Raw genomic sequence first — 16,367 nt, forward strand, 5'->3', positions numbered from 1 at the left:
CAGCACGCCTGAAAGGCGGAAACCATTTGAAAAGGTTGAGGGAAATTGTGACTCAAGGAACCGTTAACAGAAGTGCGTGCTCACGGTCAAGGTATGCATTGCACATCGACAGAGAGCTCGGGGACAGGAACAGTCTACACGAACTGGAAGGTCATAACTAGACGTTTGAATGCATCAGAGCAAGCTGGCAAATCATGCAATGGCTTTTCTCAGTCGGCTTTTCCCACATGCCACAAGAGACACGAGGTGGTTGCTGAGAACTTAGAATTCGGTCTCCAATCCACGGCTCTCAGTCTGTGCAACATGGTGGAAAACTGGTCACATCACAATGAGTAACGAATTGCGGCAATCAAAAAATCTCAAACTGAAACCCACATGTGAAACCAAACGAGACACGACGCTTGATATCCCTAAACTGACATTATTGCTTTATGTACTTAGCGAACTGGAATCGAAGTTTAAACAGAAGAAAACAAAAAAGCTCCTAAATTACGATCGAGGAATGGTGTAAATTCTACTCACGGAACCATGAGTTCCTAATCCCAAAAATGAGCCGATTTATATCTACACTCTTCAATGGCTATCAACGTAACCAATGCTGTGTAACTGAGTGCTCGGCCTCGGCCTGAACAAGTGTTCAGATCTTGCGTCGCGATTCGGAGGTGCCTGAGTTAGGTACCCATTTCAACCACTTGGAAATGTCGTTGAAATGTCGTTATGCGGCCCGTCTGTTCTGTACAGTTGCTAGGGCAACAACAGTGGTGAATTATCCTGCTGCCGTTGTGATTAGCTCAGCCCATGGGGTGCGTGCCTACGATGTGATGTAACATGCTAACCTCTGATCTACTGCTCCTCAATTCTTTTCTCAATGTTGTACAAGTGTACACTGCCACCACAACCAGCACAACTCAAACTTGAAGTTGCAATTCCGCCATCTTCGCTCGCCAAGTGAATTGCACTACAATGTATTGGTGGTGACCCATTCATCCGTTCTCGCTTGAATCTGTGCCGAAATCTTTAATCACTGCACACATCGCAATCGCTGCAGATGAGTGGACGCCCAGGCCATGTTCAACCGCACAGATGTGACGATCTAGATCCTCAATCACGGCAACAATCCGACGAACCATGATGCAAGTGTTGGCACTAGCTGTGCACTCATGAGGACACGGATGTGGATCCATACCAGGAGCTAAATCGACTGATCAAAGAAAGCGCCGCCTTGAAACGACTGGTGGACGGCGCTCAATCTGCAATACTGCTGCTGGTGCATTAAATCATACAAGCCCCCTCCTGAGAAGGCGCCTCCGAGAGAACTCGAAAATGGAACATCGGACAGAAGCGAGGGGCCGAGAGCCGTCTCCACAGTGTCCACCTCAAAACTAGGAAAGCTGTTGTCCATCACAGGCGGCAGCTGCAACGCGTTGTCCAGCATTCCCACGGAACCATGAGAGCTGGGATGGGAGAAAGTGGGCGACGAGACGGGGAAGCTGGGCTGAACCATGTCCGACACGAGGGACCCAAAGAATGGAGCTGGGATCGCGCCCAAGGAATAGTGCGCCTGGGTGCCTTGCAAGTCAGTGCAAGAGGGGAAGGTGAAATCTGAGGGGCTGAACAGGTCTGCAGTGTCGTTGCTTTCCATGCTGACTGTTGTGGATTCCCCGCCGTTGGGTACCGCAAGTATCGACCACGAGTTTCAGCAGATTAACTCGCGGATGTGAGATTCTTTGGGCTGGAAGTTTGAAGAAAAGCTATTTGCTTGGATTAAGCGTTCAAAATGGGTTGTAGACCTCAGCACTGTCGAAGATACTGAGTATTGAATTAGCTGATAATGCCTAGCAAAAGGAGGATGAGAGAGCTTCTGAGCCTAACAAACTCTTCATAAGGCAAAACCCCAAGAAAGCATCAAATTTTTGAATTAGAACAGGTAGTAATTTTTACAGAAAGGTGGAATTAATTTGTAGGAACAGATTCTGCCTAGAGTAGATAGAGTGGACAAAAAATACCCTTGTTGCAAGTTAATGCACATTTTTAAGTACAAGGTCCCCACAGTTTTCAAAGTGGGGACATACATAGGCAAGCCTACTCTCCCATTGGCAACCTTCACATATAAGGCACAGATTTCAATGGTCCTTACTTTATCTTCACTAGGTTGTAAGATGTCCTAACATTCTGAAATTGTGCAAATATTAAATTATAGCTCTTGTGATGCTAAAAGAATAGCTTTCTGAAGTACATCTACATTGCAAACAGCTCAGCTTGAGTCATGTTCTTATCCACTTGCATCCATTAACTTGAATGAGGGAGAGCTTGTAATAAGTCTAGGCCAAACCAGCCAAAATATTCTGTATCAACATACCAACAGCATTTAGTAAAGGCCACTGGGTTTCTTGGTACACTCAAATTACATGGTAGTTCACTGTTCAGTTCAATAGGTTTCTGACCATGCCCAATGATACATGTGTTACAAATTGGATTTTAAAACTTGGGATTTGGTATAAGTTCCAACTCATTACACAGCCCACATCCCTCACAAAGCCTCCGAATGCTCCAAGCATTCTGTCAATGTGCTTAAATAACCTATTCTTATCATCTACATTTTAAAATTGTGAGAAACAGTTATCATGTGAATTGATAGGAGGAGGTCCAAGTAAAGGATACAGTATGACAGAGCCTATAAAATAAGCAACCCATGTACATCACTCAAGGTTGAGTCAAGTGATACATACCTTGCCCATGAGTTGCAGAGATGCAGTCTGTCTCAGATGTATTTGCAGGGTTCTGGTTTTGTAGGTCTAGTTAAAAGCAGACATCTTTTGCAATGGCTATTTTGAAGAGAATTTCTTTCCATTCTTCTCAACTAGCCTGCAATCAGATTCATATTCTTCACCTTCTTCAACTTCTTCAACATCAATATATGCTGTTTGTCAAGACCTTCTCTTGTTTCCACTTTAAGGTTGTAGATCCAATCTCTGAAGCCCTTAGATTTTGTAGTTCTTTGCTCAAGTTAACAAGCAATTTCAAAAAGGCTGAAGTGCTTTGCTTGTTCAACTACAACCACAACCTCATTTTTTTGTACATTTTCTTGCTAGGGTTGCTCTATTCTTCCTTTACAAGAGCCCTTTTTCTTTAATTGCTTTACTCATTACATCCTCCTAGGATGTTATTTAGTCTCTTATGATCAGATCAAGCCTCTCAAGAGAAAATTCTTGTTCTAAGAATTTTGTTTTTGTTTTTTGTACAACCTGATTTTAATCCTCTATCAAACAAATCAGAGGTGTTTTTTTTTTTTTTCTTATTTGATTTATATTTCTACTTGTTTATGTTGTCATTATCTATGATTGCAATAACTTTCAATGAGTTCCCTTCTTGTTCATTTGATCATTTGTTCATTTCATTTCACATATTTAGAAAAACTTCTTGCCATGCTTGTATTTTGACAATAATTTTTAAAGTGCTATAAGGCTAAACTTTGCTAGTGTTTAGTTGCATATAATGCTTCTTTAGGGAAGTTGTTTATCTTCTTAAATTGAATATTTCTTGGTACTTTGCAAAATAGATTTTCTTTGTTTTTGAAAATTACTCTATTATACTACTTACACCTTACATGCTCTTATAACTAACTTAATTAGTCATAGAAATAAATTCTACTTCAATAATCAAAGTCTCCAATTAAGTCTTTTGTAGTTGGCAAATTTTGTGGTTTTAGATCTCTATAGAAAGAGTCTTCTTTTTGCATACACTTTAATCCTTGCAAAGTTTGCAAAAGCCTAACTTCTTACTTTTGACTCCAAAAATATTTGTCTTAATTCTTAAAAGACTACTACATCTTCTATTCTATGTATTCAAACACAAAGAATAATTTATTATTTTTTCTAATAATCTTATTTAATTTTATAATATTATATATATATATATATATATATATATAATCTTTTTAATCTTTTTTATGGCCTTTACTTCATTAGAACCATTTTAAATGTTTTAAAAGTATTTCTATAAGTCTCAATTTATAATTACGGAATAATTTAATATTGATCCATTTTAATTTCGGCACATATTTGGCTTAACCTTGCTCTTAAGATGGTTTGGCTACATTAAAATTATCTTTTGGTATTAATAAATGAAAAATTAAGACTATCAAAATATAATTTTATTAAAAATTATTCTAAAAATTCATTAAATATCTTAGGACATTAGTTAGCTTTTCAAGACAAAGAATTCAAGGATATAATTCTTGTTGCAAGGATCAATATTTTTGTACAATCTAGTTTTGTCTCTTTGTTAAAAGATTTTGAGATGATTTTGCCTTCTTTAATTTATACTTCTATTTTGTCTTAGCTTTTCTTATTACTATCTTTCATTATAACAAAATTTGGAATTTTTTTCTTCTTAAATAAATTATTAAATGTATGGAAAATCTTCTTCATGTGCTTGCATTGCAACAAATATTTGAAGTGTTATAAGACTAAAAATTCCAATATTTAGCCACATACAATACTTCCTTGGGGGAGTTATCATTCATCTTCTTAAATTAATAATTATTTTTTACATTGCAAAATAATGGCCTTTATTTTTGTAGATTATTCTACCACATTATTTGCATCTTATTTGCCTTCATAACTAATTTAAAGAGCGACAAAGATAAATCCTACTTTGATAATCAAAGTCTCTAATTATGTCTTTTGTAACTAACAAATTCTTGAGTTTTAAATCTCTATAGAAATAGCCTAATGTGTACATGTTTTTGAGCAATTGCAATTTTTTTAAATCCCCACTTTTTACTTTCTACTTCAAAAAAGGTTTGTCTTTATTCATAAAAGAATAGTATAACTTATATTCTATGTACTTCAACACAAAGAATAGTTCATCATTTTTTCCAATAACCTTTTTAACTTTATAATAATTACATAATTTAATTTGTTTTAGAGACTTGAATTCTTTCTAAATCATATATCCATCCTGTAGATAAAACTTCTTCTTCATCTTCTTTATTTCCACAAATTTATTGGTAACATAATTAAATGTTTTTTTAGATACTTCAATAGGTCTCAACTTCTAACTATTACATAACCTAATATTGCTCCATGTTAATTCCTACACATAGTGTGGGACTACTTATTTTTTATTTTTTATTTTTGATCCAAGAGAAAAATGGCCAAGAAATCAATTATTTGTGCCCTATAATAAAAACACATGTTTATAGATAGAAGAACATTTTGAATTTAACAATAAACTTATTGTTGTAGAAGTCAAATTTAAAGAAAATATATAATAAAAAAATTTCATGCACAATTAGAAGAAAGATAGGTATATATATATATATATATATAAACTAACTAAAAAATTATTCTATTATTATTATTTTCTGTGTATCTTTAAAGCTTGTAAAGAAGGACCAAAAAAACTTCTGTCTTAGTTCTTAATTAACATTAGTTTATAAAATAAAATTTTAAATTTTAAATAATTTAAATTATAAAAATAAAATAAAATTTTTCTTACAAGCAATTTAGCTTCTCAAATAAGCTTCTGAAAAAGCAACGATATGGTTGCTGACCCAGGGAATTGCCCGAGAGAGGGCGGGCAGCCCAACAGAGGGCAACCTGCGGGCAGCCCACCTGATTGTCCAAACCGCGCTTAAGCTCCATTGTCTTCCTGGTTTCTATTCCTGTTCACGAGCTCAGAGATTTCGCTAAACCAGCAAGCAGATTTTCTACCGGAAATCATTCATTTATCGATGCTTTCACGCAAATACTTTCATCCACCCGGTATGGAATTCAGATTTGCCCCGAGTGGATAAAGTAAACCCCGACCATTGGGAGGTTAGATTGGATCGTGTCTGTCTGTCTGTGTAGTGAAGTGCTGCCATGGCGATGGTGCTGTGGATCTTTCAACTGTGAAGGCTGAGTGCGCTGCATGTTTATTCTCCTTTGAGGAGTGACGCTACGCAGCTGGTTATAGGACAATGGCTGCAATTTCACATGTTTCCGGGATGATTGGTTGCCGTTTGGCACCTTCCAGCAGTATGCGATGCGGGTTGCCAGGAGACAGGCCGAGTGGTGGCATACGAGGGAAACGAGAGTTACGTTTTGGGATTGGCAGGGGGAGGGTTAAGGGGATGCACGCGTGGGCGTGCAAGGCAAATGAGGATGAAGATGGAGGAAACGAGGTTGTGAACCCCCTGGATTTGGAGAAGGAATTTCGGAAAGCTTTGGACAGTGAAGAATCCAAGGTTAGTGGTCTTCGGCCAGTTTGAGTGTTCTAAGCATTTCATGTGTGAATCTTATGGGGGAATTCCGCGGTTGGATTACTTGAGGACAATCTCTAATTGATTCGGGAATTCCTACATGCGTTCTGAAATTTTGAGGTGGATTCGATAAGCAGTTGGTATTTATGCATCAGGATTCCTGAGTTAACTGACTTCGAATTGTGCGAACAAAATATTTCTAAATTAGGGTTCCAGTGTTAGCTGTTGTTGTGAAGTGTTCAACCTTTACGAGTATTACCACCTTCGCACATTGTGCTGACCAGGCTTTGATGAAAGATTTAGCCGACGCTACAAAGCGTGTTTCAGAGAAAAAAAGAGAGCTGGATGATATATCTCGTCAGGAGAAAAAGGTTCAGGAGCTACAATCTTTCCTTGAGCGCTTGGATGCTGACCAGCAAGTTGCCGATTCCGAAGTAAGCTCCGATAACTTCAAACTTGGTTTCTCTAACAGGATAGAACGGCATGCATAAGATTGTTACACGAACTCGAGTCTCGGTCTTACCAGTAGCATTTCCTCACATTTGAAACTTTGCAGTGGTTGGACATGGAGAACTTAACGAATAGGCTTGACACGTCCATGGTCTAATGCACCAACGTCCAACAGTGTTAGCAGGAGTGTCTCTGGATATGAATGTATCCAGAGCTATATCATTAGAATTGTATTGAAATTCTCAATGTCTTGTGCCACTGCCTAGGTCCCAAGCAATAATCGAAACCATGCTGTCCATGGACTTGGAGCACTCTACTAGAAGGAGAGTTATATTTTATACTTTAGGAAAAACAAAGCATACATTGGTCAAATGTTTACCTTTACTTAACAGACTTCATATCCTTAAAGGTTTCAGAAATGGAAGAGGAGGTTTTTAAGGCCGAAGCAAGTGTGAGGGCAGCTGAACTTGCTTTGGTTATGGCTCGTGCTGGCGACAGTGGCGCGGAGCTCTCTCAAAAGTGGGAAACGGCAAACATTGACGAAGATGCGGAGCGTATTGAATCCGGCAAGGTGTGATTTCTTGCCTAAATTTTTTTATGAAGCTTTAGCCACGCATACTTTTCACCAAATAAGTGTGTCATCAGTCTAGAGGAGAGTTGAGCGATCAACAAGTATTGGTAGATATTATGTAAAGTGTACAGCTGTTGTGGAGGGGTACGTGTGCTATATTCTTACATAAGGAAGCGTAGAGCCGGTCTTGATATTAAAAGCTTAAGTTTTGACAGCTTTTCGAAAAGATTTTCTAGATTGAAAAACTTGCAACAGAGAATTGATGATTGTAGGGTTCTCATTTGTGATACAGGCAGCGGCCCTCTCTGCAGTTGCTGGTACTTTTGCCAGCCTCCCCTTCACTTTTTCCGTTGGTGGAGGCTTAACTGTGGGAGCTCTTTTAAGTCAAGCTGGCATCTTACTCAGCTGTGCCTTGTTTGGTGTTACCTACCGATATGCCGTTCGTAGAGATCTGGGAAACGTGCAGCTCAAGTCCGGAATTGCCGCTGCTTTTGGAATAGTTAGAGGTATGGGAATTTGATACAATCCCTTTTTACAATGAATTGTATGTAAATAATGGTCATATCTCGTTCTAACCTTGGTTTGATACTTTCGCACAGGTGCTGGGTATGCTACACAAGCGCTGACCGGGTTTCCAGAAACAGGCATCGACAGTATTCTCAAGGCAAGCTTAGAAACCGGAGAAAGTGTCCTCCTCTTCATAACTGCAGCAGTAGCATTAGATTATTGCCTTCAAAACAATGTACTTTCCCCTTTCCCCTCAAAAAAACAGCCCTAGGCGTTATCAGGTTGAATTTCATATTGCAAGCTAGTCACCATGTCTTGAAGGCCAGTGACCTCCAAAATTGTGCATCTGTGGTAGTCACCTACTTTACATTTTCGAATCAGTTTGATTTTTCTGTACATATCTCAGAACTAACAACCTACTTTGAGATAGCTGTTATTTGTTTATTCTCATCAGGCTTATGTGCATAGCAGTAGTCTAAACGTCCAAAAATGATCTTTAAGGCTGAAAAGAAGGTCAAGAGGTGCATTCATTTGTGAGCATTAAAGGTGCCTTGTTAAATCTGCTCTGTTAAAACTGACCTTGATGATCTGGATACCAGTTACCCGCTTTCATTTTCTGCTGGAAGCTCACGAAACTTGCCTGACAAATCAGGAGTTAAGACACATGGAATCCAATTAGAGACAATGGAAACATCGTGCTTGTTTATACGCGACAGAATGATGCTGCGAGTCTGCAACACCCTGTACATGTCAACGTTTGCAGCTGCACTAAGCAACGAGTCATTGCCACCGTTGAAGTCTATGGTTGCTATGCGGTTTGTGTGTGGCAACTCTGACATTGTGTGTCATGGAAACGATGCTTCTCAATTTGCGTGAGATATGGCAACGGCTGATTATGAACATCATGACGGAAGCACTTGGCTCGATGGGCCTAGTACCGTAAACAGCCTTTGGCCATCAAGACATGCGGTGTTGACTTCTAATTTTGTTTTTGTGACATACCGTAGCAGGTTCTGTAGTGTAGCAATGTCTGTAGTCGGGCAGTCAGGGACTGTCTGGTTTTGCTGTCTGACATGGTTTCCATTTGCAGGAAATGATTCTAGCATCTTGTCGGACCTCCTGGTTGGACTCATTTTCGAAATCCGGTGCTGGAGGTGGCAGACCTAACCTTCTGCTAAATCTCAGGGAAAAAGAGCATTCAAGCACTCCCAATCACCATAGTTAAATACTTGTTTGATCGATTGTAGGAAGGAATCAAAGAGAGGCTGACTATCTCAATCTCCTTCGGCAAAGCAAAAATGTTGTCTCAAACCTACAAGATTTTATTTGAAAGATGATTTGAGGCACAAAGCTTAGCCACCATAGTTTCAATTCTCTTGCTTACAACATTATGCTATGGTCATATCTATTATTGGTCATATCTATTATTAACTGAACAATTTGCAATTAGGTTTAGTTGATTGTTGGGGTTTCAAGCTAATTCAATTGAAACAAAGGTGCACATGAAGACATAATTTAGGATTTTGTGTTTCAAACTAGCAAAATTAAGTACTGACCTTGTTTCTAAACTACAAATTGTGTGAAATGCACAACTAAGCTAGCTATTATTCTTTAAAATTTTAGGTTGAAAATTGTAGCAACAAGAAAAAAATTACATTTCAAATGAATTTAGGACTATTGATTTAGTTTTGTAATCTTCATCTATCTACAAATTAATAATATATCTATCCTCCCTTAGAAGCTAAAACAACTTGGATACAATTGAAAATGCAAGAATAGAACTTTTGATACTACTCAAGAATAATAGAATTGAAAGAAGCTTGCACACACTCCTTTAGCTAGTGTTGGATACTCATTTAATTTCCGTTTTATAAGTGCTCACATATGCTCAATTAGATTTAGGTCAAGTAATTGAAGAGGCCAAGTAAATAGACCAAAATTTTGCATTGATAATCATTGTAAAAATGATTTTGCAATATATTTAGCATCATTATCATGCTAAAATTTGACACAAAAAAAGGTTAAAATAATACCACCCAATTGTCTTTACAAATTCATCTTAAAAAATGCTATGATAAAAATCTTATTTTATTTTTTCTTCTATCTTGCAAATATAATCTATGCAACAAGAAGTCATACAATTCTATAGAAAAATTACACCACCTCTATATTTAAGCGTCCAAATCACATAACAAACTTGTAATTAAGATTTTTTATCCTTCATCCAATACCAAGCACAACCATTAGACTAAAATTGATTGATCTTAGTTTCATCACTAAAAATCACCTTACACAAATTACAAATAGTCCAATCTTGATAAAGTTGAACAAATTCCAACATGCAATGCTTATTTTTGGTTGTAAACAATGGCTTCTATTGCTTCTTTAATGATCCAAGACTTAATTCATGAAGTGCACACTTCACTATATTGGTGCTCACTACCACATTTAAGTATTTACTTAAAGCATTCTTCACATCTACAACATTATGTAATCCATCAATTGTAATGGTTCTTATGGTGTTGTATAGTAACATGGCTATTAGGTGAAAGAAGAAATGAAATATTTTATTATAGAGGAGTTTAAATAAAAATATTTTAGCAAATTATCTTAAAAATATAAATAAAATATAAAGAGGTAGTAAAAATTAATAAATGCTAAAATTACCTTTTTATAGAAGAAACTTTATCTTCTTTATAGAAGCACAAATAAGCCAAATAAAAATAAATGAGATAAATAATTAATATAGACATCTTTATGAAAGAGTTAAAAAAAAGTTTTAACAAAAATTACCTTAAAATACTAAGAATTGATACCTAAAAAGGACCAATAGTGAATCAAGTTTGAAATCAAATCTTGAGGCATAAAAACCCACACCTACAACAACTTTAGGATTCATTTGTTCATCAAAGAGTGGAATTAGACAAAAGACTTATGAGAAGATTTTTGGGAGTTAATTTCATATAATTTGAAGGCATATTGAGGTTTCAAGGATTTTTCAAAGTAAGAGATATATTCAATGGAGGTGAATTTTGAGAAATAAAAAGAAGTTTACAAATTTGAGGATTTTATGGATATCATAGCATATTTATAGGTAAAATTTTGTCAGTTTTTAATTATATTTTTTTAATATTTTTTAATATTTTAATAATTATCAAGTAATCAAATTCGAAGATTATGAGAGTTTTTGTGGGTTATGGTCTTGGATAATTTAAATTTAAAGTCAATGAAGGTTTTTACAATCTCTGAACATCTGCCAATTTGATTGAAGTACAAATTGGTGAGAGCAATTTATACTTAGAAATCTACTCATTAGGTAATTTTTAAAGTAATTCAATAGTTTAGCAAGGAAGAATTGCTATTAGAATATTAATATCTAAGTTGGAAAAAGAAGGCGGTTAATATTTGAATAGTTTAGGAGCTTTTTATTCCAAATTGGTGAGTTGATTTTCTTCAAAATTTGTATGTTTAATAATTGCTCATAGATTAAGATGTTTAATTTTTTTTGGTTAAGAAAATGGTTTAATTAATATTTTTTAAAATTTTAAAACAACTATAATAATTTATTAAGTTTAATTTAGAATTTTTTTAGAATTATTTAAGATTTATTTAGGATTTAGAATTTGAATAGGATTTGAATAAGATTTGGTTAGGGTTTTGTTAGGATTTAATTAATATTTAATTAGAATTTGATTAGGAATATATTAAGATTTAATTAAAATTTATCTAAGATTTATTTAGGATATATTTAATATTTTTATTTTTAGTATTTATTTAGGGTCATAATTTTTTTTATTTTTTTTTATTTTGTATTTCTTTAAGATTTTTTATTAAATTTCTTTAAGAATAATTTGTGACTTCTTTATGTTTCTTTGGTAATTTATTTCAAATTTATTTAAGATTAATTAAAATTTATTTAGGATTAATTAAAATTTGATTAGAATAATTAAAAATTAATTAGATTTTATTCAAGATTTTGTTAGACTTGGTAGGATCTTATTGTTGTATTTTCTATTTACCTTCCACAACTAGGTACTTAGTGTATTCTCAAGCAAGAATTCACATTATACAACAACACATGCTTGTCTTTGAGTATGGATGATGCTTCTTGGATGCTCTCTTCTTGAAGGCTCTACATGAAGAATATACTCTTTATAAATCCTAGAGCATATAGATTGAAAAATATCCAACAATTTTGGCACTTCACATGTGCTATGCCTATGTTGCAATAGGGCTATAGTATTCAATCTCTTTTCTTCTAGTATACTCTCATAGACAAAGAAAATCTTTACATCTATTAAAAAAATATATCTTAAGAGACCACACTTCTAACCAAAAGAGAGAAGAAAAATCTTAAGTTGCATTATGAACTCATTCTTGCAATTAAAGGTGATTAATCAAAATAGTTTCAAAACTAAGTTAATAGATCTAAGTTCATTTGGAATATATATATATATATATATATATATATATTCTTAAGCTAAAATTTAAAGAAATGATAGTGAGCTTGATTGCTTATCTCATCCAATTTTTAATTTGGCAAAAAGATTAATACTCTTCCATATATAACTTCTCAAAATGTGTTGTTTTGCTTATTGACTTAGTTTTAGTGTGAATGTAAGTCATAGAATAAAGTTATTCCAAGCTTTAGTTGATTATAAGAAACCTAAATTACAAAACTTATGTATGTTAACCAACCATATTTCTTGCAATTGACATATTTAATTTAGATGAAGTATCTAAGATAAAAATGACATTATGCCAATTTAAACCACAAACCAGGGCCCAAATTTTGTCACAGTTAGGCATTCATCATAAGTAATTAGGCTATTGCTACACAGTTTAATTATCTTGATACTAATATTTTTAGATAATACTAATGACTACAAAATACACTAGTAAAGTGTATTACAATATATATATATATATATATATATATATATATATATATTACTTATATTATTAGAAATTATATTTTTTGATATAAAAATAGTTAAAGTATCTTTTATAATAACTTAATTTAGAAATTATAATATATACTTATAAAGACTATGTATAGTTCTTTTAATATATAAATATAAATTCAATAGCACCAATATGTTAAGGTAAAATTCACTCCTTAATTTAAATTAGAATATGATCTTAATTAAGAATTGTTTATAATTTTTGATATAAATTGAGACATACAAAGAATAGGAATAAAATCGGAACAAGCACAAAACAAATAAAGTGAATGTAATCAAGCAATTACACACTCCAAAACTTAGTCACAATTTGTTCATTAAGTTTCTACTTAATAAAAAATAAGAATAAAAAATATAAATTATATTCATATATATTTAGTTCTATTATCTTTTTAATAATGTAAGAAAAATTTAAATCTAATTTATTATAAGTAAGTTATGAAGGTTTAAAGATAGAAAGTAAATAATTAATAAATTAAGTGGTCCTTCTAAATATTAATTAATGTTTATAGGATTTCATTCACAAGTAGTACATATAGATAAAAGACCAATATAGAAATTAGATTCAATAATTAAACATTAATATTTAAAAATAATCAAAATCACTAAACCAACTAAGGTAATTAACTCTAAGACTTATAAAGACTCTATTTTTTTACAAATTTTCTTCTAATAAGACTTTTTAAACTTATAAATACTTCTAAATTCTAATAAATACTTAAATAATCAAAAATATTATGTAATCTTAATATTTCTATAGCTAAATGATTTAAAATTATCTTTTTTAGTAAATCAATTAATTAAGATTCATTGGTATGATTCACATAATATAAAATAATTTAGATATATTTTATTAAAAAAAATTATAATATTATTATAAACATTAATATTAAAATTAGTAATAAAAAAGTTAAGAGAAATTATTTAGAAGTACATAAGAGTAAGTAAATTTAATAATATCTTATTAAGAAGCTTCGTAGACTTAGATTTGACTTTACAAGTTTTTATAGATAATTGGTACGTTAAAAACATGGTCAACAAGTTGGCCATGTATTGTACATGTCAACTACTTGTTTTATAAGTTGGCTATATGTTGCACATATCAACTACTTGTTTACAAGTTAGCTATATATTGCACATGTAAACCACTTGTTTTACAAGTTAATCATATATTGCACATATTAGAAACTTACCTTAAAAGTTACATGTATCTCCCAAGTTGGACATATATTGGATGACCTATAAAATTTTGTCATCTAGTTCTTTAGTTGGATAGTACATAAGGAAGCAAGAGTATAGCCTTTTTCACTCTTATTAATGCCTTTTTTTAGTCTAGTTTCAAGAATCTCTAATCTTTTTGTCTTTAGAAATAGCTATTTTAATTACTTTTTGGATATATAAATGTATATATATATATACTATATTTCTTTGATATACAACTTATTTTTTATTTATATTTATTGAATTCTTATCATTAATAAATTTACAAGAATATATTTATAATATTAGAATTTTTTATTTTTGATAAAAAATAGACATTTTTTTTTATAAGACATAAGTATATTAGAAATAATAAATTATCTACTTCTAAATTAATATTGTGCATAGAATTTTCTTTATTCTTGATCGTTCTTTACCAATTATTCTAAGTAAAATTAAACAGCTTTTTTTTCTTTCTATTGTGTTATTATCGCAAAGCTTGTTAAAATGAGGGATGTGATAGTACAAATATAAGAATAAATAATGGAATTAATACTTGTAATGCATCAATTCCATTCATTACTATAAGAAGCAAAAAAATTCATTGAAAGTAAAGATGTAGAGAGGGTTGAAGCTACTTTAACATCCACACCAAATCATATTACTTCTTGTAGAATAGATATTAGTTTGTTTCTGTAAGATATTGATAAAATAGACTAATATTCCATAGAATAGTGAGTTCAGGAGGACGGATGATTGATTAAATTATTAAAAGCAGTTAATTACATAATTACGGTTAGAATCTGGGAATCAGGAGCAGTTATATAGGAGTTGTAGAAGTTTGTTGGATGCCAAACTGTGATAGTCATGAACCAGGGTAAACTTGGTGCTACCTCTTTGTTTCTTTATTTTCTTTGTTGTTGAAGAGTAATGAATAGTTTCTGAATATTGAGAAGTCAGTCTGTGGAATAAATCAAAGATTGATTTATGAGTTATTGATTATGTAATTGAAGTACTGAGTTATTGAATTATATGAAGAGTTATTGGAAGATTATGATTATTGTTTATTGAGAGTTGTGTGTGTTTTGGACAAAAGAAGTTGGTGATTACAGAAATTCTCTGAATTCAGATTAGTTAGAGTGAAGTCTGTTATTTCTGGTGTTGGATGGAAATTATGTATTTTGAGCGGTCTTTTGAAAGTGCAGAGTTGCACACTATTGATATCAGTTGATGAAGGAGTATTGTTACTGGGAGAAAGCATTGTAGTATTTCTTAGTATTTTAGTGGTTTAGAATATGGTTAATTGTGTAATCCTAACAAGCAAAACTCATGCACTTAATCTTTCCCTATGTTCAAATTCTCCTATACAGGTTTATTCTGAAAAGAATTGTAGAATAAGTAAAACGACAATCACATTTCTCTAATAGTGGAATATTTTTTAAATGCTACCACAAGTGTTAATAAATTAAAAAAAATTCTTACTTAAGAAGATTGATGGTACAAGATTAAAAAATTAAATATGCATCAATTAAGTATAAATGGTGATTGAACTTTAATCTCAAAAATATCCAATTTTTAAATTATAAACAAATTTTATTGGAATATTACTTCTATTTTTTATTTTTATTATACATATATATTTTTTAAATAATAAAATTGGTTGTAGAAGAGTTTGATCTTACGTTAAAGTTGGATTTATAATCTAAAAGAACAATGCATAAGTTGTTTAGAAGCACCTCCTTAGAAATCTTGAATAAACTAAAACATCTTTTCATATTCTATTCTACTTCGAATATACCTTAATCAATTCTTTAAAATTTCCAAATTAAATCTTTAAAAAATTACAAAGAAATCATAAAAAATCATAAAAATTCTAAGTAAAATTTTTAAAATTTTGAATTAAACTTCAATAAAATCTTAATTTAACCTTGATAAAATCATAATTAAATAATAATTAAATTTTAATAAAATATTAATTAAATATTAGTAAAAATATAATAAAATATTAATAAAAATAGAATAAAATATAAATAAAATTCTAATTGAATTTTAATAAAATTCTAATTGAATTTTAATAAAATTATAATTGAATTATAATTAAATTCTAATTGAATTATAATTTAATTATAATTAAATTCTAATTAAATTTTAATAAAATCCAAAAATATCCTAAATATTTTAATCAAAATTTAAATAAAATTTCAAAAATCCAAATCAAATTTTAATTAAAATTTTTAATAGGTTTTAAACTTCACTTATTATTATTTTACTTAGTGATCTTGATTCAAATTTTATACATCTCTCAATTTATTGGTTGAAAATAATTACGATTTTAAAAAAAATTAAACTTATAAATTGAAAAAAATAGCTCCTAATATACTCAAGTGTTGGTTGTCTTTTTTCTTCAATATCAATATAAATTTTCTAG

The 16,367-nt window shown here is 31.9% G+C and overlaps 2 protein-coding genes across 2 annotated transcripts; one reads left to right on the forward strand and one right to left on the reverse strand.

The window, feature by feature from the left end:
* Window positions 1-407: 407 nt before the first annotated feature.
* Window positions 408-1,844, reverse strand: LOC112286463 (uncharacterized). The gene is made up of 2 exons (XM_024528370.3): window positions 1,187-1,844; window positions 408-1,024 (listed from the first exon to the last, which is right to left on the reverse strand). The coding sequence occupies exon 1, from the start codon at window positions 1,640-1,642 to the stop codon at window positions 1,193-1,195; it is 450 nt and encodes a 149-aa protein (XP_024384138.1). The 5' UTR covers window positions 1,643-1,844; the 3' UTR covers window positions 408-1,024; window positions 1,187-1,192.
* A 3,993-nt stretch (window positions 1,845-5,837) lies between these two features.
* Window positions 5,838-8,219, forward strand: LOC112286238 (uncharacterized). The gene is made up of 5 exons (XM_024527947.3): window positions 5,838-6,232; window positions 6,532-6,681; window positions 7,107-7,268; window positions 7,561-7,774; window positions 7,868-8,219. Exons 1-5 carry the CDS (start codon window positions 5,966-5,968, stop codon window positions 8,044-8,046), a joined length of 972 nt encoding a protein of 323 aa, XP_024383715.1. The 5' UTR covers window positions 5,838-5,965; the 3' UTR covers window positions 8,047-8,219.
* Window positions 8,220-16,367: the final 8,148 nt, after the last annotated feature.

The sequence above is a fragment of the Physcomitrium patens genome, chromosome 9 (assembly GCF_059467195.1).
Source record: "Physcomitrium patens ecotype Gransden chromosome 9, ASM5946719v1, whole genome shotgun sequence".
In the NCBI taxonomy this organism is placed as follows: domain Eukaryota; kingdom Viridiplantae; phylum Streptophyta; class Bryopsida; order Funariales; family Funariaceae; genus Physcomitrium; species Physcomitrium patens.

Excerpts from the sequence above, each read along its gene's own strand:
- LOC112286463 (XM_024528370.3), bottom strand. The coding sequence starts at position 1,642 with ATGGAAAGCAACGACACTGCAGACCTGTTCAGCCCCTCAGATTTCACC.
- LOC112286238 (XM_024527947.3), top strand. The coding sequence starts at position 5,966 with ATGGCTGCAATTTCACATGTTTCCGGGATGATTGGTTGCCGTTTGGCA. Across the intron at positions 6,233-6,531 it reads TGGACAGTGAAGAATCCAAG|GCTTTGATGAAAGATTTAGC; the intron begins GTTAGTGGTCTT and ends TGTGCTGACCAG. Across the intron at positions 6,682-7,106 it reads AGCAAGTTGCCGATTCCGAA|GTTTCAGAAATGGAAGAGGA; the intron begins GTAAGCTCCGAT and ends ATATCCTTAAAG.